The following is a 27,592-nucleotide window of genomic DNA, read 5'->3' on the forward strand; positions in this document are numbered from 1 at the left end:
TGTCCACAAAACCATTAACAACTGTAGGAATGTCAAACTTTCCCATAGAGCAGACTGCCTCCCACCCTTCCCCATAAGGAATAGTTTCTGCAGACACAACAACAACTCTTTATTTCTTGTTAAGGCCCCATATTATTATTAAACAGAATGGGAATATGCCTGCAAGTTATCCTTGTGTTTGAAAATCCACTGTGGGAAGGATGAATAAACATAACTAGGTCTAATGAGGGTGAAAGAGGAGAGCGCAAAATATGGTCTGAAGCTCAACATTAAAAAAAACCAAGATCATGGCCACTGGTCCCATCACCTCCTGGCAAATAGAAGGGGAAGAAATGGAGGCAGTGAGAGATTTTACTTTCTTGGGCTCCTTGATCACTGCAGATGGTGACAGCAGTCACGAAATTAAAAGACGCCTGCTTCTTGGGAGAAAAGCAATGACAAACCTAGACAGCATCTTAAAAAACAGAGACATCACCTTGCCGACAAAGGTGCGTATAGTTAAGCTATGGTTTTCCCAGTGAGAGCTGGACCATAAAGAAGGCTGATCGCCAAAGAATTGATGCTTTTGAATTATGGTGCTGGAGGAGACTCTTGAGAGTCCCATGGACTGCAAGAAGATCAAAGCTATCCATTCTGAAGGAAATCAGCCCTGAATGCTCACTGGAAGGACAGATCGTGAAGCTGAGGCTCCAATACTTTGGCCACCTCATGAGAAGAGAAGAATCCTTGGAAAAGACCCTGATGTTGGGAAAGATTGAGGGCACTAGGAGAAGGGGACGACAGAGGACGAGATGGTTGGACAGTGTTCTCGAAGCTACGAACATGAGTTTGACCAAACTGTGGGAGGCAGTGGAAGACAGGAGTGCCTGGCGTGCTATGGTCCATGGGGTCACAAAGAGTCGGACACAACTAAACGACTAAACAACAACAGGTCTGATACAGGCAGGGAGGGAAATTTCTAAATTGTACCTAAATCAGCCCATATGTATTCCCTTGCTGAATCAGAGAAAAGGTCCTTCTAGTACAGATGTTTTTCTTTGGTGGTGGTGCTGAACCTAATATCTCTGAGCACTCCCCTCTTGATTGTCTCCAATTTCTGATATTCAGGTGGGTTTAACCTTTAAAAAAATAATAATGATCCAAGCCACATGATATCTTGTAGCACTGTTCTAAATGCTGATTCAAGCATTGCAGGGGCCATATTTTCCGAGTCCAATTGCTTACACTCAACATTTGTGACCTGATGGCTAAATAAAGAGACACAGCAGTGGCTGGGTTGAACTAGGGTCACTCTGTTTAAGAATAAAACCCATTTTTAAAACCCACAGAGGGAAAACACTATTGATCCTGGAATAAACCTGAGCCTGAACAAACTGCAGCCCTAGGGTGACCGAAACCTCTGGCCAGGACTGAGGCAGAACTAACAGCTGAAATGTTTTCAAATGTGCATTTTCAGAAAAGTTAGCAATGTGCAAGGCAGGTTCAGGGCTCTGAGCTGGCTGCTAGAGAACAGGAGATCACTGCAGCTGAGGTGACTTGTGGTCTCTCCTTCATGGGAGGTTTTTAAGCAGAGACTGGATGCCCATGTGCCATGGATGCTTTAGCTGAGATTTCTTCATTGCAGGGGATTCTACTAGATGACCCTCAGGGTCCCTTCCAACTCTACACTTTCATGATTCTATGACTTCTGCTGAGGAGCCCCCTGCTTCCCACAGTCCAAAGGTGGAGGGCACCCACCACACATGGAATGGAGAAGGAGTGCCTTTCTTCAGGTCAGATGCTTGGCTATTTAAGAATCTCAGGCTCTCCACAAGGGCATGAAGCCTAGAAGAAGTCCACCGAGACCACATAACACCAGTCTTGAAAGATCTACATTGGCTCCCAGTACGTTTCTGAGCACAATTCAAAGTGTCGGTGCTGACCTTTAAAGCCCTAAACAGCCTTGGTCCAGTATACCTGAAGGAACGTCTCTACCCCCATCATTCTGCCCGGACACTGAGGTCCAGTGCTGAGGGCCTTCTGGCGGTTCCCTCGCTGTGAGAAGCCAAGTTACAGGGAACCAGTCAGAGGGCCTCCTCGGTAGTGGCACCCGCCCTGTGGAACGCCCTCCCACCAGATGTCAAAGAGAAAAACATCTGCCAGACATTTAGAAGACATCTGAAGGCAGCCCCGTTTAGGGAAGCTTTTAATGTTTAACACACCAAAGTATTTTAATATTTTGTTGGAAGCCGCCCAGAGTGGCTGGGGAAACCCAGCCAGATGGGCGGGTATAAATAAATAAATTATTATTATTATTATTATTATTATTATTATTATTATTATTATTATGCATTGCAGGGGGTTGGAATAGATGACCATTTGGGTCCCTCCCAAATCTATACAATTCAATTTTACGAAGTAGTCTGGAGGCAGAGGTTTGAAACACCTCTCAGTGTGCTCCCAACCTGGAACTACCATAGTTGTTCACTTGGATCTATCCATGGTCCTGAAACTGACCTGCCTTGCTGATTTCTCCATAGGCTCCAGCACAAGCCCAGCACTTAGTAGTAGGAATGATCCCTCTGAGCCAATTTAACACAGATCCAGAGATCTGAATATTTTCGCATTTGCTATGACGGAAGGAGCAGTTCGCTATGTACATGGCTTGTGAGCATGGAACTATGTGTTGGTGGTTAGGAGGAAACACCTGACAATGGGAAAGCTCTGTATATCCATTCGAGCTCTTGCACTTCTAAAGAATCACTGGAATGGGATCATTTAACAAACTTTATATACCACTTAAATGTAGTAAAACCTCCAAGTGACTTACAATAGATATTTAAATGATCAACGAGAACAGTAGAAAACCACTGAAAACATTTAAAAATAGCTAAAATTATCAGTAAAGGATATTAAAAAACACCAACACCTGTGCGTCTGGATAGGGTTGCCTAATCAAAAATGTTTTAAGCAGGCACTGCAAAACGTACAGGGTATCGTACAGGGTACCACTGCCTGGTATCAATAGGCAAGGAGTTCCAAAGTGTAGGTTCTGTCACACTAAAATATCAATGATAATTATTTGCTACCTGTAACAGTGCCAATTCCAGAGATTAAAGTAGCTGACTGGGCACATATAGAGGACAGGCAATTCCACGTGTAAACTAGTCCCAAGCCATTAAGAGGTGGAATGGAACGCTGGGTATTCTAAATTAAGCATTTTAATCCACCCAGTCCTAGAATCCGTCTTTTTTTTTAAAAGGCAAATCTACATTGTGAATGCATCATTATTAAAATGTAACACTGTAGCAATCAAAAAGTTGACCTAAACATCATTTCTGAATGGCTACTCACTGAATACCTTGAGGCCTCCTGCCTGCATTCTCAAAAGATGTAGCTCAGACACAGGCTGACCACCTCAAAGAGAATGAAGCCTTGTTGCCATCGCACAAGAAGAACGCCCTCCATTCCACACTTTTGCAATATGGAAATCCCACAGAGATCCCAACAAAGAGTGGATATGCAAGACAACAGCAACGACAAATCCTCATGTTGCATTCTCATAGTAGAGGTAGTAAAGAATCTATTGTTTAGAGCAGGCATCCCCAAACTGTGGCCCTCCAGATGTTTTGGCCTATAACTCCCATGATCCCTAGCTAACAGGACCAGTGGTCAGGCATGATGGGAATTGTAGTCCAAAACATCTGGAGGGCCGAAGGTTGGGGATGCCAGGTTTAGAGGCATTTTCAAGATGCAACACATTCAGTCGTACAGTAAACCAGTCTTGATTTGTTTTTAAAGGTGGAATTTGTACTGTATTAGGGAGGTGGGCTCACATAACCATCTTTGAATTGGGGACTCAGGTGTCAGATTAAAGAAACAGTTACACACACACAAAGAAAGGTAAATTGAGGTTATGAGGCCCTGGCCTTTGCCAATCTCATGGTGGAATGTCATTTATGGCGATGATGTTATTTACCTCTTTGAGACAGCCCATGAAGTTGTTACTGACTGGTGACCCAGGCAAGTCTGCTGTGCTAGGACTGCCTCCAACATAGAAAAAGTCGTCGGAGCCCAACATGGTGTAGTCTTCTTGTGTGTAGCCCGTCGTGGTCAGAATCCCATCCACTGATATTGTCACCTAGATAACAAAGCACAGGGAAAGGACACGCTATACTCAGACCTACATACTGCTGTCCTTGGGATATGCCTGGTTTTTTATTGTTGGTTTTTTATATTTTTATTTGTTTTTATTATTGTTATTTGTTATTGGTTTTTTTGAGACCTAAGGCGGAGCCCATTTTCATGTCTGTTTGAGGTTTAGTCTTGGATTCTATCCCTAGGTGCTCTAACTAGTTAAGAGAGTTGTCTTATTATTGAGCTAGTGTCAGCAAGTCCCTATTCGCAACTCAAAAAGGTTGATTAGCAGACACAAAAATGGTGTTAGTAGAATGCTTCCCTAAGGTTAGTTTAGCTGGTGTTACATATTAGTAAGTTCAGTAAGGTCTGTCATCGACTAATAAAAAGAACGTGCACCTTGAAAAAACAGAAAGGAAAAAAAAAGAGAGGCACAAGCAATATTGCCAGCAGCACCATCACTGTTAGCACCATATATACAGCAGCGACGTGTCCATGCAAGAGCCTAGATTCCATGCCAAAGCAAGAGGGAGGGGAATAAGTGGAGTGAGGGGAACCCAGCAAAGAACGACCAATTGGCAGCAGCACACCCTGATGTGCGCATGCAGGAGAGCGAGTATCAGAGAAGGAGGAGAAAGGAAGAGAAAGGAATGAAGAGAACCAAACGGCTTTTGTTGATGAAGTAACAGTATGTAGATGTGTCACTTCCGTCATTCTCATCCGTGCCCGCATGCCATGCATTATGAATGGTTAGAGTGCCAGCTAGGCTGGCGGCACGCTAGGCCAGCTTAACCCCTTGTTAGTTAACCACAGCTTTTGATGCAAAATGTTAAGGATGCCCCTCTACGTGTGAGTTCAAAAAAAGAGAGAGAGGAGAGAGAAAGAATTGGACAGGAACAGATAAAGTAAATGAAAGTAGGAGGTCAACAACAGATGAAGAGGAGGTTAAAAAAGTAAGCAGAAGAGTACCAACCGCAGTTCCTCTTTTGTTAATGATGTCTACAGTTAAAAGAAAGAAAGGAAACACACGGCAAACCCAAAATAAGAAACAATTAGAATGATATCTACCGAACAATGTAGTTTGTTTACCATAGCGTGTCCAATGCCTGAGTGCTTTGTGGAGAAGGGGGGAGAAAGGAAATTAAAAACTTGTGAACAGAATAACGATCGTTTACTTAAAAAATATGATGGTCACTACCAATGTTAGTACATTATTTTGGTCCAGGTAACGGTTAGTAGAATGAAACATTCCATGAATGACATGTTAGTTATTAAGCATGTTAGTAACACAGAAAAAAGGGCAAAATAATTTTACAAGGGAAAATAAAAAAAGCAGACTAACAGATACGCCTCCACAGAGGTAACAGCAGTTGTCTTTTCCTGCAAATATATTTATATATATAGATCGATATAGATATATAAACTGTAGAACTTATTTCAGCTCTCCACTGGACAGAAACAGACATAACGACCACACTCCTTTTGTCCTCTTCCAACTGAGTGTTTCTGACAGACATTCAAAATGACTCTCGGGGGGGTGGAGGCCTAAAGCTCATCAGCTGACCACTGCTTCTCCTGACCCCCAAATCCCCCCAAGCGAATCAGCAGGAATCCCCTAGTACTCAATTTTTTTTGACTCAGCACACAAGGACTTCTTTTCAACTCCAAAACTTCTTTCGGTCATATTGATGGACTTTAGGATCACAGTTTACTGCAATGAAACAAAGCAAATATCCTGACACATAACAATGAGTAGAATGGATTTCTGCAGCTAGCTCTCTGGACATGCACCTGCCAGAACATGTCTAACTGGTACTTCTAGCTCCCACCCCATGGTTGTTGCTTTTTATATGTTGGTTTCTTTTAACAGTTTTGGACAGGCATCCCCAAACTGCGGCCCTCCAGATGTTTTGGCCTACAACTCCCATGATCCCTAGCTAACAGGACCAGTGGCTGAGGAAGATGGGAATTGTAGTCCAAAACATCTGGAGGGCCGAAGTTTGGGGATGCCTGGTTTTGGATGAGCAAAGGCAAATCTAGAAAGTAGGCCACTTGCTGACTAATTTGGTGTCCATTTCCATCAAAATTAGTAGTGGTGTGTGTCTTTCCTATGCCAGATTTTAATCCTGGTTAGGGCACTTATGGCCACATGATCCTTCTGACAGCCTATTTAGCATATCACACAAGCATTGTCCAATAACTATGTGAGCAAAGGCCTTTACATAGGTCTATGAATATTATTGAAGTGGTAGTGACCATGCTGCCTGAGGTGCATATAAAGGGAAGTCTAGGTAAAGGTAAAGGGACCCCTGACCATTAGGTCCAGTAGTGACCGATTCTGGGGTTGCAGTGCTCATCTCGTGTTATTGGCCGAGGGAGCCGGCGTACAGCTTCCAGGTCATGTGGCAAAGCCACTTCTGGCGAACCGTAGCAGCGCACAGAAGTCTAATTAAGCCTAAAAAGGCAGTGATTTGCCTACAGGCACCCAAAAAGCTTCATGACAAAAATGGAGATACCAATATCTGTAACTGTACCCTGTAGCAAAGTTACTGTAGTATACTAACATCCAAAAAGATTATCAAATGGATACCAGGCATGTTTATATTCCAATCTCAGCCCTATAGATTCACTAGATGCCCTTTTAGCAACTCACTATATTTAATCTGAAAATTTACTTTAATAAAATAAGAGCAAAGCACCCAGCTAGCTGCTTTGAAAGTGGATAAAGTAACGGCGGGGTGGCCAAGAATTTTTGAGTCGTAACTGAAGCTGAAGCATTTCTGGAAAGCAAGTCAGATATATTGTTTTAGAACAAACACTTTAAGATGCAATCCTGTTGCTGAATGTCCATTGATTTCAGTTGATTTTTTTAAAAATTCATTTAGGTATTTAAAAGCATTTATACATTGCTTAATGTTTTAGAAATCTTTTAAGTGGTGTGCAATAACTTATTGTGTACCAATAACTTATGTGTACAGCTGCAATCTTAGGGCATAAAGTGTTGATATACATTTTAGAATGCTGTTTATATGTAATTATCTTCTGTATGCAGCATTTCTTGTGCATAAATCCACCAATATTGCACCACCACCACATTCAGTAGGATATCGCTACCTCCACAATCCCATCAAACGGTCACACTTTGTAGCTGCAAATTTAGTTCCACCACCAAAATGAGTGTGAAATTCATGTGGTTGGAGAAATCCCATGTAAAGGCCAATGCTTCTGCACACATGAGCAACCGGTGCATCACAATAAATGAGAATATAATAAATAGCATGACAGAAGAAGCTCCCAAAGATGTGTGGGGATTATCTGGATAATGTAAGAAGTCTGTAGAACTCATGAGCAGTTTGCAGGCTAGGTTCCTGGGAAGAGAACTATAGCTAGATATGTGCCATAGGCCTTCCGCCAAATGTAATGTCTGGTGTGCTATAAAACATGTATATCCTGGAGCACATTCCCATCAATTAGCTGGAAATGACCCTAACACACAGCTGTGCAAGTGAGGTGATTAGTGTTAGATATTTGTATCTATTAGGTATTATGAACTGCCTATTATTTGTCTTATTATGCATTATAATTTATTCCCCACATGACCATTTCAGCTTTTGGTTTTATTGAATTAATTCATGGACCACAACAATTTTATCATAAGAAGTTATGTTTTGTCAACAGAAAAGAAAATGTTGCCTGGTTAATTGCAAATATAAAACAGTTCCCTTAAAAAAGAGAGAGACTGAATTGGTCTCCCATTATAGCAAAAATATTCCACATCATCTTCTTTAAATGCATATGTGTATTTAATACACATATATTTACACACATGCACAATTCTACAATTGTTCAAACAACCCTGGCCCACAATGACTTTCTAGGTGTGCCTGTGCTCATGTGTGGTAGAATTGACCCATCTCTTGGTAACACGTTGAAATCTACATTTCAGAGGTCGGCTAAACACTCAATGGCATGTTGTACTAACTGCAAGATCACCAAACACTTAGCTGTGGCAAAAGCAAAGTCAGTTATTGCTGTATCCATTCTACTGTTACCTGACGCAGATTTCTGGTTACTTTGACATCATGCCAGGCATTGTCATTAAATTTCCCATTCACTGGTTCCACTAGCGCTTCAAAGGCCCCTGAGCCCAAATTAATAACCAAGGAGACCGCTCCATTTTTCAGGGCAAGGTTGACATAATCGGCCGATTTTCCAGTGTGAAGCATCAGTCCATTCCTCTGAAGGGTTTTAAAGGACAGAGTTATTTCGTCACTGCTGCTCTGGATAGGATTCTGGGACAAGTCGTAGCAGAAATACTCTGACCCTTTGAATGTCGCAATGTATTCTTCTTTTCCTAAATAAATAAAGAGAAAGAGAGGGAGAGAGGGGGGAGGGAAATAACTCTGAATCAGTGGATCTAAAATCAATACAATTCACACACAAAAAACGTACTTTGCTTTCCTAACATCAGTAGCAGGAAATTATTTTTTAGAAAAGAAACGTAATTTCCCTTTGCAAGAAATATAAAAGTTGTATTTTTACTCATGTCTTTATGTGCTATTATTTTGGCAGAAATTTGTTGCGTGGTGGACTCCAGCCCCAATACATCAGTGAGGACTAGTGTGTTATTCCTCTCCATTGCCAAAGCTTCTGAGAGATGCCAGCCTGCCTCAGACCATGATAGTGGGCAAAGTATTCTCTCAAACTCAGCACATTTTTACTTTGAAAGAATTGCCGATTTGGATTTCCATATTTCATATTTTAATGTGGAATTTTGAATTTAAAATGTTGGGTCTGATATTTTATTATGTCACATTTCAGGTCTTTTCGACATGTTGGCATCTCTTGGTTATGTTTCATTTTGGCTGGATCTAACGGGGGTGGGGGTGGGGAATGATAAACGGGCAGTCTCCCATCAAATATTGTCAAATTTTAACAGTCAATGCGTGTCAAGTAACATGTATTATTACCCAGTCCAAAACACAACTGCATAGTAACTGTCACTAAAAAAATATAACTGTGTACATGAACCACTCCCAGGTAAAACAACAGCAATGGTTGGGCAAATCAGCGCTTTCCTTTTATTGAGGCAGGGTCTTTGTATCGGTGTAAATTGGACCCCACAGAAGAGAGCTTTAAGCCTGAGCCTCTGTATTTTCAGATCCTCCTTCTTTCTTTCTTTTTTTCATGGCAGCACAAACGTTTACCATCTGCTAGAGGATTAGGGCAGCTGTAGCATGTAACATTGAGAGGGATTTCAGCTGACATCCATACCAGATTAAGGGCTCCCTGGACCAGTGTTAAATGTAGTGGAGGGATGCAGCAGATGTGGTGATGTGCAGCCGCTGAAAAACAAGGGCGTCCTATAAAAGGAGCTCACTCTCTTTTACAATATGCAAAACGGGGTTGTATATCCTCAAAACGTGGAGTCTCTAAGAAGTATATTAATAATTACTGTCGTTAACGTCTTTGTCAAAGTACCTGGTGGTTCACAGTGACAAGCAAAAGAACACAGCCTCATCCACCAAGTATTTCACAAGCTGAATAAATTTATAATCTACACAAAAGAGATCTGAAGATGAGTAAAAGTAGAAAAAGAGGAGTGGGGAAGTCCAAACTGGATGGGATGTGACACTAAAGGAAAAAAAGGTCCTTTCCTTCAATGCATTCCCTAATAATATATATAGGTAAAGGTAAAGGGGCCCCTGACCATCAGGTCCAGTCATGGACGACTCTGGGGTTGTGGCGCTCATCTCGCTCTATAGGCCGAGGGAGCCGGCGTTTGTCCGCAGACAGCTTCCGGGACATGTGGCCAGCATGACAAAGCCGCTTCTGGAGAACCAGAGCAGCGCACGGAAACACCGTTTACCTTCCCGCCAAAGCAGTCTACTTGCACTTTGATGTGCTTTCGAACTGCTAGGTGGGCAGGATTCTGATTAGCAAGCCCTAGACTCTGTGGTTTAACCCACAGCGCCGCCTGGCGTATATATATATATATATATATATATATATATATATATATATATATATATATATACACCCTTTCCCTTAAAGCTGCTGGTGGCCTGGGTGGGTGGGTTAAAAACTGATTGCAAAATGTGTACCCCCATAACTAAAAGCAGCTGTGGGTGGACAAGAAATAATTTCAACAGTGGGAATGTCTTGCAAGGATGGTTAACTTCTCCACACTCAGTGCAAGGGGAACGTCCATTTCCGCATGTGGCTGCTTTTAATATTGGAATGGGATGTTGGGAGGTCTGACCACGGATTCCCCAGTCTTTTCTAGTTCATCTCACAATCTGAACATTGGGAGCGGGCCCCAGAAGGGCTGATAGGAAGGATGAGGCAAGGGAAGGAAACAAGAGAAGGAAGGGTGGGATAGAAGAGGAACGGGTGATATGGGATGAATGTGAGACGTTTTGTTTTGCTTGCAGATGAGGACTATAGTTGGGTGACATCCGGACTATTGCAACAGTCCCGGTGAACGCACACAAAATCACACTTCCCAATTGACAGCCCGAAAAATGTGCAAACTGCCATAGTGTGAAGACTCTGCCAACTGCCCGCCCAAGAAACATAGGAACATGAGAGTCTGCCTTATACTTAGGCAAACCACTGGTTCATCTAGCTCAATGTTGTCCACACTAGGGATGGGGAAGCTCAGGCCTAAAAGTCCAAGCCCTTGGGACTCTCTCCAGGACACAGCCCTTCCCATGCCACATCTCTTACTGACCGTGTTTCCCTGTAATGTTTGGCCGTTTTTGCCTGTCTGGGATGTGTTCCTAGAAACCTCTGGATCTGTGCATGGCTGCAATGCAGCCTACTGCACAAAGGCAAGAGTGACTTCTCTTGCTCCACTCACTTTTTGTCCACCACAGGTATATGGCCCTTGGAAGGTTCCCTATGGGGGAATGCGGCTCTTGGGCTGAAAATGGTTCCCCGCCCCTGGTCTGCATGGATTGGCAGTGAATCTCCAGACAGCGGACTTCCTCAGTTCTATGTGGAGATGCTGGGGATGGAACCTAGGATCTTCTGCGATAAATGCCATTCATTCCCCATGTGAGTGCTCTTCTGGTGACACTGTTCCATTATGTAAAGAATCACCTCCAGAATGACCAGCCCAAAGCTTAAAGTTTAACCATCCGAACCAGCTCCGATAGTGCCAAAGACTGCAATTTTTCAGTACTTCACTCTCCGTACTTCAACAATATTGGAGACAATGTACATAAGCAATTGTCAAGAACTTCCATTCTTTTTCAAGCTCTTGAACATCAGAAGTGTTTGTAACAACAATTGATTGGTTTCTTATTTCAAACTTTTGCTGTCTCCACAATGTTTTTCTCCCCTTCTTTAGCCTTTACTTTCAGATTTTTGTTTGTTGCTGAACAGCCCTTTCCTAACAGCCAGTTATGCATGACAAATGCTGCCAGTGTTTATTTGTCCTGACCACAATCTGTAATAGCTATACAGGCTTAATGTGAAAGACCACAAATCAACAGTCTTGGACGCAGATACTGAACTCTGGCACAAAAGCAGAGAACAATTCCTAGAATACAATCCGTAATAAAATTTGCAACATGACGAACTGAGGAAAACAAGAATCCTGGCACCAAGTTGTGTGGAAATGGCTGATCTCAAACAAATGATTAAGTGACAGAGTATGGCTGCCACAGGTCTAGGTTTCAATCTGTGAGAAGTTGTGCTAGCTATTGTGAAGGGCGTCAGAAAGTATCCAAATGTTGTAAACAAATACAGAAACTATTCAAGAAGCTGAACACCTTTTGCGCCTCCTGTCAGACCTTTCTCCAAAGAACCAAGGTGAACTCTTTTGACACCCCCCCCCCCCAAGGCAGTTTCCTTGAGGAAGGACACAAAAAGCCAAACCTGCAATTCTGCACCCTTGCTGCAGGGGAAAAAAGCAGCTAGCATTGTCACCAGAAAGATCAAATCAGTATCACCGGTACTGACAAATATCTCTTTAATAGATGTCTCAGTGGAGGTCTATCAGTAAGTCCCAGCAAGGCAATCTCTGGATTCTTATTCTTTGGCCATTAGTTTCTCCTTCAATCAATAACCCAGTGGATTATGCACTCAACAGGATATGTTTCTGGTGCTTCCAAACAGATTTCCATTTCCTCTAAGAGCCAGAAACAAGGTTTTCATATACTACCATGCCAAGGTATCTTAGAAATAACAGCCACACATTTCTTTGCCCTTAGCAATGCTCTGTAACAGATGGCTTGTGCAATAAATTTGGCTCACCTTGCTTTTTTACACTGGACTCTTTCCCTTTCCCTACTGATGGTTCCATTGGCATTACTCCTGCAATGTGCAGCCTTACCCAAGGAGTGACTTGGGAGCATTGTTAGCAGGGATTGAATCATAGAACTGTCAAGCTGGAAGGAACCCCGAAGTCCATCTAGTCCAACCCCCTGCAATGCAGGAATATGCAGCTGTCCCATACGGGGATCAAACCTGCAACCTTGGTGTCGTCCGCACCATGCTGTACCTAACTGAGCTATCCAGCCTTGCACCCTGCTTATCTCCCTTCCTTTAGTAAAACAAAAACATAAACTTTGCTTGTAGGGCAGCTGGACACACTGCATAACCAATTGTTGGAGATAGCAAGTCTTCTTGTAGTGTTTACTGCTTTTTCGAACCTTATTGTTGTACGTCAATTTTTATTACTGCATTTTAATTTGATTTTACCTGTTATGCTGCTTTGTTTTTTTTTAATTGATACCTTATATAAGCAAGCCTGTAAATGTGATCCATCTTATTAGTAAGTATAAGTGCTTTAAAATTACTTATGTTTTATGTTGAGAATTTTGTATATGTTCTAAATCATGCTCTTTCCATGTTCCCATGCATAAAATGAATTATGTGTTTTATAGGTGTTAGGTTTTATTTGATTTCTTTTCAAAAAAACTCATGTAAGTTGTTTTTAATGTCTGTTTTTAATTAGTACTTTTAAGAAGGCTGTCTACTGCAAATCACATGGAGGTTTTTTGTTCTAGTTAGTGGTATATAAGTTTAGGTAAACAAAAGATATGGCCCAAGGTGATGTCCAAAATCTAATAAAAACAGCTAGAAAACTGAAATAGCCTTGGGTGATTTATCATGGCTCATTTTGCTTTTAATATGCAAAAGCAGTAAAATGATGCAACATTCATTAATGCATCTTTTGTACACATAAATACTTGTCATGGCCCGGCGTGAGTTGTAGGTGTTTGCTGTAACTTGATGAATTGCTGGCAGAAAGCTACCCCTCAACTGATCAGGGAAGGGCAGTAAGCCAACTCACACACTTTATGCCAGAACTCGCCAGTTCGGAGCCCAACTGCTGACTGAGGTCATAATTAAGAGTTTAACCACATCAGAGTTTCCAGAAACTCTGGTTTGTTTGTTTGTTTGTTTGTTTGTTAACAAAAACTATATACTACTTTCCCCTTCCACAAATGAGCTGCTCAAATAAGGTTACAAATATAGAAGCGAACATAAAAGCAACAATGATCCGACCATTAAAACCAACCAATTGCCAAGCTGAAAAACAGCAGTGAAAAACAACAGCTGAGAACCCAAAGAACAGCACTCAGAATCCGTTCCCTTCATTGACCAGCATAGAGATGTCTGCTAGTGATCAGATGATATAGGGAGAAACGATGGCTTAATCCAAATGATATTGGATTGAGAAACAGCACACACCAGTAATCTCCCAGCTGTGTATTTAAAATAGTCATTTCAATTCACTTCTTGAATTAAGACAGTTGTTAAACGGGCAATTGTAGGCCAGCTGGCAAATGACATTGTGCTAGCTGTTTTGACTTAAGCTTCACTCATCAAGCAAAACAACCCCCCTGTGTTTCTTACAACGAATAAGACCTTCCTTTCCTTCTCTCTCTTTTCCTTCCCTTCATTTACTACCACTGCTGGGGTGGAAACTAAAGGGGATGCTTGAATCATTTGCATGGTTGACCTCTCACTAGGTCACTACGAAGGAGGGCAGCTGCCCTGATGCACATGTATTACATGTGTAACCTTTGATCCACAGGTGCCATCTTTGGGACCCCCATTCCTGCAGTGCAGAGCCAAGCCAAGGTTCTTGTCTGAGACAGGTAAAGGAAAGCAAGGCAATTGTCTTGCCAGATATGCCAGTCTGAGAAAGTTTGAGGGACAGGGCAGGAACTGGGCACTGGTGGAAGAGGAAGAAAGCACTGACATAACATTTAAGCACTGGAGCAGCCAGGCCATGGAGAATTCCTTTAGAAGTCGCTAAACTATGCCAGTTGTTTTTGTCCATGGAGTTTCCCTGGCAGGGATACTGGAGTGGCTTGCCGGTTCCTGCTCCAGGTGGATCACGTTTAGTCAAAACTCTCCACTATGACCTGTCTGTCCTGCACGGCATAGCTCATAGCTTCTCTGAGTTATTCAAGCCCCTTTGCCATGACAAGACAGTGATCCATGAAGGATCCATGAAGGATCCAATACTTTGGCCACCTCATGAGAAGAGAAGACTCCCTGGAAAAGACTCTGATGTTGGGAAAGATTGAGGGCACATGGAGAAGGGGACGACAGAGGACGAGATGGTTGGATAGTGTTCTTGAAGCTACTAACATGAGATTGACCAAACTGCAGGAGGCAGTGGAAGTCAGGAGTGCCTGGTGTGCTCTGGTCCAGGGGGTCACGAAGAGAAAGGACTAAACAACAACAACAGCAGCAGCAACAACAACAAACTATGCCACCCCATTTGTTGTGATATTCCAGTTTCCATCAGCCCTGAGCATAGGATGTGCTCGTTAGGGCTGATGGGAGCTGGTGTCCAATGGCACGTGGAGGGTCCCAGGTTAGCCACCTCTCTTTTGTGTTTAGCAGAACTTCCTGCAAGCTGAGCTAGAGAGGAATATCACCTTCCCTGTGTCAAAAGCCTTTGTGGGAGTCCTGGTACATGAATCCAGTGTGGCCTCTGCTGAGTCCTACCACGATTCCCAAACAAACTTTTCAGATTTTCAGTGAAAGCTTTATTAAACAAACCCAACCACACCGAAACTAATTCACTTTTTGGCGGGTTGTGATAGTGGTTTTTCATGTCCTCCTGGGTTGTCACCAAAAGTTGTTACCCAGACAAAATGCAAGTAGGGAAACAACAGACCAGAAGGGGAGAAATACATTGGCTGCCTCTGTGGTTTTTAGCCAGGTGTGAGGCATCTTTGCCCCTCCAGATATCTCTGAACCACAACACCCATCATCTCTGACCATTGGCCATGTTTGCTAGGTCTGATGGGCATTGTAGTTTGGAAACATATGGAAGGACAAAGGTTCCACACCCCTGTTTTTAAACATGTGTCAGGTATTATCATGGTAAAAGGTAAAGGGGCCCCTGGCCATCAGGTCCAGTCGTGTCCGACTCTGGGGTTGTGGCGCTCATCTCGCTCTATAGGCCGAGGGAGCCGGCGTTTGTCCGCAGACAGCTTCCGGGCCATGTGGCCAGCATGACAAAGCTGCTTCTGGCGAACCAGAGCAGCACACGGAAACGCCGTTTACCTTCCCGCCGGAGCGGTCCCTCTTTATCTACTTGCACTTTGATGTGCTTTCGAACTGCTAGGTGGGCAGGAGCTGGGACCGAGCAACGGGAACTCACCCTGTTGCAGGGATTCGAACTGCCGACCTTCTGATCAGCAAGCCCTAGACTCTGTGGTTTAACCCACAGCGCCACCTGGGCCCCATATTATCATGGTATAGAGACATAAAAAACACCACCTCCTGCATATTTCTGGAGAGCAAAGGACTGGTAGGGATAGCTTTAGGGATTAGCTGAAACTCTGGCAACCCAAGAATGAGGCTGAATGTATTGCTATTTCTATTTCTAAATAGGATCAGTGAGAAATCATACAGGGAATCTCTGTTCACTTTTCCTGCCAATGAACTGGAGAGTTTTGTGAGGTGGGGAGACAGAGAAAGCAGGTTACTTTATTGCACTTTGTAATTTATTGTTCACTTCTTTTTTGGTGATTCACCCTTCTTTCTTTTATGCTAGTTTTATTTCTCTGTCAGCATATAACAAAGTGTAATAGAATTCCACATCTGTTCAAGTATCATTAAAGGGCTGCCTTGCTCCCTTTCTCCAGACGATCAGAATAAATTGATTTTCTTTTCTTTCTAAACAGCTGGCAAAAGATGAAGCTTCAAAAAAATCAAGAGCTCCGAGAGGAGAAAATTTAAAACAAACCTCCCCACCCCCTCAATATATATATATATACTCAAACCAACCCATACAAGTTAGAAATGTTCAAATAGCAGTAGAGGCACAGGGGAGTAGCTTTCTGACAGATGCTCCTTCCTTTGAAAAGGATGCCACAGCTGCTATTGGCTGGGGACCAAGATTCCAAAGATAAGGATTGGTCTAGCTGTCCCTGCACTGCCTTTTATTTCTTCTTCTCTTTTAAAATCAGCCAGGGGAAAAAAAACCAAAAAAACGTCACCAGCAGAGTAGGCAGACTAAGGTCAAAACTAGTGGTGCCAACACACTGGGTTCATCTTTCCCCCATTTGTAAAAAAATAAATAAAAAGTGCCTCTGGTAGCTGAATTTGAGCTTCGAAATTCTGGGAGAAGGGACTGCTTAAATGGAAACTCTCCCTGTCAGCTCTTTTCCCCCTTCCAACTTGTGATGAGTGAAGCCAAAGCCCAAACCACAATGCCTTCATGGTCGCCACCCAGGGACTTGGTGGCGACTTAAAAATGGAAAGTGTGATGCTGGTGGTCAACAAAAGAGGTTTAAAGACTGTCTCAAGGCACTGGCCTGTGAGCACTCCAGTTGGATAACAGCCTTTACCAAAGGTGTCATGGGCTTTGAAGAAACTCAATCTCAGGACGCAAGGGAGAAACGTGCTAAGAGGAAGGCACGCTTGGCAAATCCACACCGTGATCAACTCCCGCCTGGAAACCAATGTCCCCACTGCGGAAGGACGTGTGGATCCAGAATTGGCCTCCACAGTCACTAACGGACCCAATGTTAAAACCGTGATTATGGAAAACAATCTTACTCGGCTACAAGTGATCGAAGAAGAAGAAGAAGAAGAAGAAGAAGAAGAAGAAGAAGAAGAAGAAGAAGAAGAAGAAGAAGGTGTGTCGCACAAACACTCCCCGCCTCCTCTCAGGGTTGGAAAGGGGTTAGTTTAACCTTCAGTTTGCTAGTAAAAGTGAATTACTGTGTCATGTCTAAAAGGTATGTCACCAACATGGGAAGTTTGGAAAGCTCTGTGTTAGGAATGCAATAGGGCACGGGTGTCAAACACAAGGCCCGGGGGCCAAATCCGGCCCGCCAGACCTCGTCATGTGGCCCGCCGAGCGCCCCAGTCAGTGGGACCCAGCAGTGGGACCTTGCTGCTGAAGCACCGCGCCAACAAACAGCTGGGGCCGGGGAAATGCTTTTTGCCCCTGGGTCCCTTCGCACTCTTTTCTGGCGCTGAATCAAGGCGGCGACCCCCCCTTCCCTTTCTTTCTTCCTCTCTCGTTCTTATTCTTTCTTTCCCTCTCCTTCCTTCCTTCTTTATCTCTGTCTTCTCTCCCTCTTTCTTTTTCTTTCCTTCTTTATTCCTTCTTTTCTACTCTTCTTTCTCTCACCTCTTTCCTTCCTCTCTCCCTCCTGCTCCCTCTTTTCTTTCTTTCTTTCTTCCTTCCTTCCTTCCTTCCTTCCTTCCTTCCTTCCTTCCTTCCTTCCTTCCTTCCTTCCCAACTTTCTTCCTCTCCCTCATTCTTATTCTTTCTTTCCCTCTACTTCCTTCCTTCTTTCTCCCTTTCCGTCTTCTCTCCCTCTTTCTTTCCCCCCTTCTTTATTCCCTTCCTTATTTCCTACTCTTCTTTCTCTCCCCTCTTTCCTTCCTTCCTTCCTCTCTCCCTCCCACTCCCTCTTTCCTTCCTTCCTTCCTTCCTTCCTCCCCTCCCCCTCCCCCTCCCCCTCCCCCTCCCCCTCCTAAGAAACATAGGATACTGCTTTATACTTCTGGCCCTTAAACCCTGGAACCAGGAGAGCAGCTTCAGTGAGTCAACCTCAGCCAGTCCCTTTGGTGAAGGGTGGTGGCTCACTGGCAGAACATCTGTCCTGCATGCAGAAGGACCCCAGCATCTCCAGGTACTAGTAGCTCTGCAAAGGTCCTGCATGAAACCCTAGCGAGCCTCCACCACCCAGTGCAGTTACCAAAAATCATTTTTCAATAAATTGTACAATAATTGTACATTTGAATATCTACTTGCCATTATTCTGACTATGTTTCTGCTTTCAGAGCTAGTTATTACTTACATTATTACAAAAAACGGTAATAATTGAATGCAGTGACAATAATTTATGAGAATAAAGAGTGGACACATAGTCCTACAGATACAACCGGCCCTTTGAGGGTGACCAAACTGCTGATGCGGCCCCCGATGAATTTGAGTTTGACACCCCTGCAATAGGGGGATAAAGTCTTCCATTGCTCCATTTATTGTTGCTATTGTTTTTGTTTAAAAAGGACATTTTTAAAAAAGTTATCCGTTCATTAAAACCACATTTGGTTCATTGTGCATTCATGACCATGCCACTCCCTGTCACCATTAACTCCCTTTCTGTCTTAATTATCCATTATCCATTGTTTTCAATGGGTGAGTGGGCTGCCAGGGCAAAAAGGTTCCCATGTGGAGAGATAAGCTTTTGCTTCCAACTTGTTTTCTGGGGTGAAAGGTGTTTAAATTAACCCTGGGCACCAACGAAATGGAGCCATCACTGACGCAGCCACTTCCAACAAACAACAAACATGGCCAGACACCTCCTTCTCCCCCACCCCACAAACATAGGAAGTGGTCTGCCAGAGGGTACTTTGTTAAAGGTCTTCTCACACCTGGTGTCAACCTTGACCTTGAAATATCTAGTAACTTTATTATTATTTATCAAATTTATTGGTCACATTTTCTTGCTGAAGGCAAAGTAACTTACAAAGCAAGCAAGCAAGCAAAACCCCACAGAGATGCATTAAAACAAAAATTTAAACAGTACATTCAATTACATTAAAAATAAATAAATACCCACACCAATATCACTTGACTTTCTGTACCACTGTGACAGCCCCGGTACTCTATAGCAGGGGTTCCCAACAAAATTTTCTCGAGGACCCCTCATCGAGCCGCTATTGTGACAAGGACCCCCATTAATTCCTAATCCTAAAATTAAAAAGTGAGAGCCAAATTAAGAGTTTTTTATATTTTATATTTATACGTTTTTTTACAGTTCTTCCTCTTCATCTGTAGGCCTTTGTCGTTTTAACGAACCACTTTTTAACCAACGGTCCATTTTTAACTACGCGAACTGTAGCTTCCGCGAAAAACAACGCTTTGTTTATAAACACTACTGTTTTGCAAAGAGGCAGCGCGCGCCAGGGAGGAGGGAGGGGAATGGAGAAGACAGGGTACCTGCGCAGTAGCGCACAAATGAAGCCGACGCGCGCAAAGCATCTTGGGGAGGTGAGCGTTAGTAGAATGCGCGCGCTGCCTCTTTGCAAAACAGTAGTGTTTGTAAAGCGCCACCTAGCAGCATACAGCAGAACTACTGCCTCTATCTAATTCTAGTTTTGCGCTAGACTCTGCTCATGCAGGAAGTGGCCAAAACAAAAAATCTGTTATCATACGAAATATATTTAATATATTTATTATTCTAATAGCATCTTGCGGACCCCTCTGGCATAGCTCGCGGACCCCTGGGGGTCCCCGGACCACCTGTTGGGAACCACTGCTCTATAGCACTGCCCTGGTGGCCCAAAAGAGTGCAGCTGGGCAGCCCAGAAGAATCAGGGACCTGGAGAGCAAGTAGGGGTCATGTTGGCCTTATGTAAAAACTTGAACTGTGCTAGGCTGGGCTCCCTTGTCTGCTCAACTCAAATCTGTATTTTAGAATATTTGCAGTTTTGCAGAGGACAAGTTTTATCTTCATTAGAGATGTCAAAAGGTTTGCAACCAGCAAGGTCACCGAGCTTGACTCCATAGCTCCTGAAAGGAATGTTTCATTAGGTTTCAGGGTGTATCTCGTTGTTTCTGCAGGTTCTATTTGCGGAGAATGGCGGGACTTGGCAGTGGAGAACTGAAGCATCTGTAGTCTGCATCTGTGAATAATTATATTTTTGCTTAGTAATGATATACAGGGAAATGTCCTGCCAGCACTTGGCTTTCCTCAAATTTAATAAATGTTCACAGGGCTAAGCCCATCCAGAGACTTCACTTCTTCCAGCCCAGTTCATCGCCTCCACCCGGCACATCCGAGGGTGCTTTTTCACATCACCAATGCTGTTATCTGATGATGGCCTGCGGCAGTGGGTATGGACTTGTCATGGTATGTGAAATATGTTGCTTCTCCTTTTCCATTGGGTCAGCATGTGACCCTCCTGTTGTTGTTGTTGTTGTTGTTGTTGTTGTTGTTGTTGTTGTTGTTGTTGTTGTTGTTGTTAGAATCATAGAATCATAGAATCGTAGAGTTGGAAGAGACCACAAGGGCCATCCAGTCCAACCCCCTGCCGAGCAGGAAACACCATCAAAGCATTCTTGACATATGCCTGTCAAGCCTCTGCTTAAAGACCTCCAAAGAAGGAGACTCCACCACACTCCTTGGTAGCAAATTCCACTGCCGAACAGCTCTTACTGTCAGGAAGTTCTTCCTAATGTTTAGTTGGAATCTTCTTTCTTGTAGTTTGAATCCATTGCTCTGTGTCCGCTTCTCTGGAGCAGCAGAAAACAACATTTCTCCCTCCTCTATATGACATCCTTTTATATATTTGAACATGGTTATCATATCACCCCTTAACCTTCTCTTCTCCAGGCTAAACATACCCAGCTCCCTAAGCCGTTCCTCATAAGGCATTGTTTCCAGGCCTTTGACCATTTTGGTTGCCCTCTTCTGGACACGTTCCAGCTTGTCAGTATCCTTCTTGAACTGTGGTGCCCAGAACTGGACACAGTACTCCAGGTGTGGTCTGACCAGAGCAGAATACAGTGGTACTATTACTTCCCTTGATCTAGATGCTATACTCCTATTGATGCAGCCCAGAATTGCATTGGCTTTTTTAGCTGCTGCATCACACTGCTGACTCATGTCAAGTTTGTGGTCTACCAGGACTCCTAGATCCTTTTCACATGTACTGCTCTCAAGCCAGGTGTCACCCATCCTGTATTCATGCCTTTCATTTTTTTTGCCCAAGTGTAGTACTTTACATTTCTCCTTGTTAAAATTAATCTTGTTTGCTTTGGCCCAGTTGTTGTTGTTGTTGTTTGTTGTTGTTGTTGAATTCCGACTCCCATCAGCCCCAGCCAGCATTACGCATGGTCAGGAATTATGGGAACTGTAGTCCAACCACTTCTGGAGGGTCATGCCTTCATCATGTGTTATTGTGTTTTTACTATTCTGCTGGGAGTCACCCAGAGTGGCTGGGGAAACCCAGCCGGATGGGCGGAATATAAATAATAAAAGTATTATTATTAGGCAGCAACCAACCTGCAACATGGGGGTCATGAACAGCACAGGAAACAAGAGTGTGTGACGATAGTGGGCAGGGCAGGCTCAAGGCATTTTGTTGCCTGAGGCAGAGCAGCAAAGGATGCCTCAACCCCACCCCTCACCAAGTCAAGGTGTGTAATACCCAACGGCAGCCAAGGTATTTGGAACCTAGGGCAGGAAGTCCAACAAGCACATTCCCTCCTTCACAGCCGTGAAAACACAGTAACTACAAATTAAATGGCTAGCAATTTGCTGCCCTTTCATGAAACCTAAAATCAGTTGTGTGAGCCATTTCCCTCACTCTCCCTAATGGTAGGGACGGCTCCAATCATGGTTCAACGTCTTGCTGTAGCATACACTTACTCCTGCCAGTCACATATGTTATATTACTGCTTTCTTCCCAGCTCAAATCAATCGTGGTGACACATGTAGGTAATGCACACAAGAAGGGATTTTTTTTTTTTAGATTTCAAGCTTTGATATTGTTCATTTCTTGAAATGCAATCTAAACAAAAAGCAAATGCCTTTATATTATCTGTCAGAATACGCAAGTCATAATGCTAATATGGAAATGACACACATTAAACAAAGTAATGAAAATAAAAATTGTAAATTAAATTAGGCCAGCTACTTGCACGCTCCCCCGACAAAATTGTTAACTTCAATTTTCAAAAAAACAGATGCAGAAAAAAAATGAAAAGCACAAAATCTGAAACTGCTAAATTTATTTAAAGTTGCAATCATAGAATCATAGGCTTGTAGAGTTGGAAGGGACCCTGAGGATCATTTAGTCCAACCCCCTGCAATGCAAGAATATGCAGCTGTCCCATATGGGGATCAACCTTGGCTGTTCCATATAGGGATCAAACTTGCAACCTTGGCGTTATCAACACCACACTCTAACCAACTGAGCTATCCAGGTTGGATAATAATAAGTAATACAACAATATTTGGTGATCTTTCCTCAAATACAAATTTAAAATTAAATACATTTTCACTTTCTCTCTCCCTGTGTGTATACACATACACAACCTCCAATCAACTCTACAGTTTCTTTCTTTCTTTCTTTCTTTCTTTCTTTCTTTCTTTCTTTCTTTCTTTCTTTTTTTCTTTCTTTCTAACTAACTTTCTAACTTTCTAACTTTCTTATTTTATTTTGACAAAGTAAAAATCATAAATAAATAAGAATAAAAATGTGCACCCCACCACTGAGACCATTCCATTATAACTATCCAACCTCCCAAAAATTTAACACCTCTTGCAATGGTTTGACCCCTTTCCATTTTAACTGTACAAATTCTACAAACACCCTTCATATCTCCTCAAAATCATTTCTCCTGCATATTCAGAAGGCACTCTTCTGTCCTGCCGCCAATTTCCATCCTTGGTAACATGGTTGTAGTAGTAGAGTAGAGTTCCTGGGCTCTATAATTTCTCAAAAGTTAAATTGGTCAAGCAACACCAATAGTATTATTAAAAAGGTCCACCAGAGGTTGTATTTACTGAATCAACTAAGGAAATTTAAATTGCCCCAGGAAGTGTTGATCCAATTTTACAGAAGCATCATTGAAACTGTTCTCTGTAATTCTATTACTGCTTGGTATGGTACCGCCTCCAAGACAGACAAGAAAAGGCTCCAACGAGCTGTAAGAATTGCAGAAATGGTAATTGGTGCTAGCTTGCCTACAATAGAGACAATCTATGCTACCAGAGTTAAGAAGAGAGCAGAGAGAATTGCAGCAGATCAGGGGCGTAGCCAGGATCAAAACTAGGGGGGGGGGCAAGCCATGGTTGTTCAGGGGCGGGGCCAAGGCGCGGGAGGGGAGGGGCCACGAAGTGGGAATGTGGGCGGGGCTACAGGGCCAGCGGGCCTGATGACATCGTGGCGGCAGCGGCAGCGGCCACCTTGTGCTTCTGGGGCTGGCAGCGTTGGCGGCTACCCTGCTTGGCTGGAGAGAGAGGGTCGGGCAGGCGAGAGGGGGTGGCAGGGCGGGCGAGGGCGAGGCAAGGCACGGCCGCAGCCACGACGGCTCCGAGGCGTTGCTGCATATCAGCATAATATTTCAACCATGGTTCAAGCCCCACATTAGGAAAAAATTCCTGCATTGCAGGGGGTTGGACTAGATGACCCTTGTGGTCCCTTCCGACTACAATTCTATGATTCTATTGATATATTACCATAGCATATGCATCATTCTGCTTTCTTGAATTGTCCTACTCCTAGGCATAGCAGCCAACTCCTAGAGGCCTAGGTGCATCTCCCCCCCCCCCCAATTACTGGTAAATACCGTATTTGAAAGAGTCATCCCCCCATGTTGATGGGCTTTCTATGTGGGGCTTATCTCCCCCCCCCCAGTATTTTATTAAGGATGGAAGAGGGAGGGAAGGAAGGAAGAAATAGAGAGGGATAACTCATATTTGTGGGTGCCTCTGGGTGACGCTGTGATGCTGGAACTCTGCAGCAAGAGGAAGATACCAGTACGCCTGTACAGGAGCCTTGTAAGCAGCTTTCTCTCTGCTTGATTTACAGCAGGCACGTCCAACAGGTAGATCACCAGTAGATCACTGGATGTCTGTGGTAGATCACTGGTAGGTCACTGGCACCCCTAAAAAAAGCTCACCCAAAATTTTCCTCCTCCCTAAAAAAAGTTGAACTATGACCTGAAGCTGTAAACAAAAATAATGGGCCTCCCTCCCTCCTAAAAGAAGCTCAACAAGTTTGACCTAAACCCAAAAAAACAGGGCTTCCCTTCCTTAAAAAAACTCAACAGCTTTGACCTGAACCCCCCAAAAGGGGGTAGATCACCCCCAGTTTTAAACTCTGTGAGTAGATCAGAGTCTCTTGGGAGGTGGCCACCCCTGATTTACAGTATACAGATGCAGGAGGAGGGGCAGGCTGGAACACCACTGCTTTTTATAAACATCACTGTGTCTGTCAAAGCTACAGCCCCCCCTTTCTTATTCACTTCCTTTTAGCCTTGCAGAGCCACCTTAGTCAAATTGAATCCTCTGAGTCTGCACCCTCATTAAATCGCCAATAGAACTCTTAATGCTCCTGAATGCTCATTAACAACTCCCACTTAAGAACAATAGGGTGAAATGGTCAGCTATTGAATCTTGCTTGGGGATATATGCTCCATTGTCTTAACTGCTTAACTACTGGTAGCCACTTTGCTTTATTTATTTGATGTGTTTTTGTTACAGCTATGCCCCCCCCCCAGCAAGCAGAGACTTAGCTGCTCTTGCTAAAGCAAAGCCCTTTCCACTTCAGTTTTTGGAGGGGAAAAGTGCTGGTTATGGTCTGTAAAATACATTAATTTTTTGCTTCTCGGGGGGGCAGCTGCCCCCTCCTGCCCCCCCTGTCTACGCCCATGCAGCAGATCCTTTACATCCCGGTCATCATCTGCTAGATTTACTCCCATCTGGACGTCACTACAGGTCTTCATATACAAAATTGGCCAGGCACAGGAACAATTTTTCCCTTGTGCCATTAAATTGTTAAATTTGTAGATGTGTAGCTGAAGAGGAGGTCAATTTTGGGTGGGTTTCTTTGCTTATTTGTATTGTGAGTGGAACAGTGTGTGTATGTTTACATTGCAATGTAGCCGAAACAAATTCCAAGTATGTTGGAAAATGTACTTGGCCAATAATAAATTATTCTTATTCTTCTTCTTATTCCCCATCTTACCTTAATGACACATGTTTATTTTTCATCAATAGCTACATCCCACACCTCTTTATACCATTCTTCCATTTTATGCTTGCCCCTTCCACTTCCTAGCTATCATAATGCGTGCAGAAGTCAATAAATCTGTGAGCAAGTCCTTCCTAGTCTGCAAAACTTCCACCCCATCGTAAATTGATAATAATGCTACCTCTGGACTTTCGGTCAACTTTAACCCAGTGATTTCTGTTATCTCCTTAAATGCCCTTGGGGGGGAATGTACATATTTACACCACCACCACATGTGGACATAATTTCCTGTTTCCTAGCATCCCCTCCATCATAACACTGAATAGTCCTTATTTATTTGATTTAATCTGACTGGTGTTAAATACCATCTTCAAACTATTATATCTATTTCCTAGATACATAAAAGGAAAGCAATTCTAACAAATTAATTACTTCAAAAATAATAACATTCTTCCATGTGTAATAAAAATAAAATATTATCAGAATTGTGTAAGATATAACAAAAAAAAAACCCAATCTGTATAAAACTGTGCACCTCAAAGGTCAGTACCATGGAGGTCTGTGCCCTATGCAGCTGGATTTCCTTAACATTGCACTGGTGGACTCTGCTCAGTTACTCAGGCTAGTGGACTCTGCTCAGTTACTTGATAGGGCATAGCTTTTATTGTTCCGCACCATATTGTTTAATCCTCCTTTATCATGGATGGGTGGGCAGTTAAATGGAAGATCAAGAAAAGAATACTGGCTTTTTGTCAGGATTCCACATATCATTTCCCGATTTTCCTCCCCGGCTGCTTTTTTTTTTTTTTGGCTTCTCTGTTTCCAGGTGATGTATGGAAGTGAGAGCTGGACCATAAATAAGGCTGACCGCAGAAGAATTGATGCTTTTGAATTATGGTGCTGGAGGAGACTCTTGAGAGTCTCATGGACTGCAAGAAGATCAAACCTATCCATTCTGAAGGAAATCAGCCCTGAGTGCTCACTGGAAGGACAGATCGTGAAGCTGAGGCTCCAATACTTTGGCCACCTCATGAGAAGAGAAGAATCCTTGGAAAAGACCCTGATGTTGGGAAAGATTGAGGGCACTAGGAGAAGGGGACGACAGAGGACAAGATGGTTGGACAGTGTTCTCGAAGCTACCAACATGAGTTTGACCAAACTGCAGGAGGCAGTGCAAGACAGGAGTGCCTGGCGTGCTATGGTCCATGGGGTCACGAAGAGTCGGACATGACTAAACGACTAAACAACAACAACTGTTTCCAGGGTACACTCATTTTTTTAAATAGGAATCCATACAGCAATTAAAGAAATCAAGCACATAATTCAAACAGAGGCTGCCAGGTCTTCTTGCAGCAAAAAAAGAGAGAAATAAGTAAAGTATCAGAGTGCTTAATCTCAGGGATGCAATTAGTGGAGAGGATGAGCAATCATAAATGTGCTGATCACCTTTATTGAAGTGAAGCAGAGACAGCCTGCATCATCAGAATAAAACAACAAAAACAGTAATGACTGAATGCCATGAGGATGCTAAGCTCAGCTTCATGAGAATGGATAATACGCATACTTGCTCTAAAGATACTTGTAGGTTTAGTCTCTTGCAGGAGCCCCTGTGGAATTAAAAGGCACTGGGCAAGAACATATTTACTAGTATGGTCATCAGTACTATACTCTCTGGGCATGGGTGCATACCCTTCAACATTTCTCTGCTGAAAATAGGGACTTCCCATCCCATAATGATAATTTTACTACTTATACCCCACATTTCTTATTGGGTTGCCCCAGCCACTCTGGGCAGCTTCCAACATATATAAAAAAACATAAGAAAACAGTTTTTTAAATAAAAACAACAACCTTCCTTATACTGAAGGATTGCCGTCAGACGTCTCAGGGGTCGGATAACTCCATACCCTCCAACATTTCTCCAATGAAAATAGGGACGTCCTAAGGAAAAGTGGGGCACTCTGGGATCAAATCAAAAACAGCTTTTCTAAATCAGGGATGTCCCTGGAAAATAGGGACACCTAAGAGGGTCTGTGGGTGGTCTGTAGGAGTCCAGCACCATTCTGTTTTGTAAAAAAAAAGCTTTCCAAAAGCTCAGATCTTGGGACCCTGTGTCAGCAATCCTGAAATCACTGCACTGGTTGCAAATGCCCCACTGGGCCTGAATATTCCCCACTTGCCATTTCCAAACATTTTAGAAGGGACATGCACTGTGTTTTAGATGCACACACCCTTCACACTTTATGGAGTATAGCATTTTTTGTGCAGG

The 27,592-nt window shown here is 43.2% G+C and overlaps 1 protein-coding gene across 30 annotated transcripts in view; it reads right to left on the reverse strand.

Annotated features, from left to right (window-relative positions):
• The window catches only part of NRXN1 (neurexin 1), a 961,778-nt gene that overhangs the window by 617,032 nt on the left and 317,154 nt on the right, over positions 1-27,592 (reverse strand). For 14 of the 30 annotated variants that reach the window (XM_088666847.1, XM_088666843.1, XM_088666839.1 and 11 more), the window contains 3 exons: positions 8,169-8,470; positions 5,185-5,229; positions 3,959-4,120 (listed from right to left, as the gene is read on the reverse strand). In XM_088666847.1, the coding sequence (XP_088522973.1) occupies positions 3,959-4,120; positions 5,185-5,229; positions 8,169-8,470 (509 nt within the window). The remainder of the gene's footprint in view (positions 1-3,958; positions 4,121-5,184; positions 5,230-8,168; positions 8,471-27,592) is intronic. The other 16 variants (XM_088666836.1, XM_088666835.1, XM_088666834.1 and 13 more) reach the window with 2 other exon arrangements.

This window comes from Zootoca vivipara, chromosome 3 (genome assembly GCF_965207765.1).
Source record: "Zootoca vivipara chromosome 3, rZooViv2.hap1.1, whole genome shotgun sequence".
NCBI lineage: Eukaryota > Metazoa > Chordata > Lepidosauria > Squamata > Lacertidae > Zootoca > Zootoca vivipara.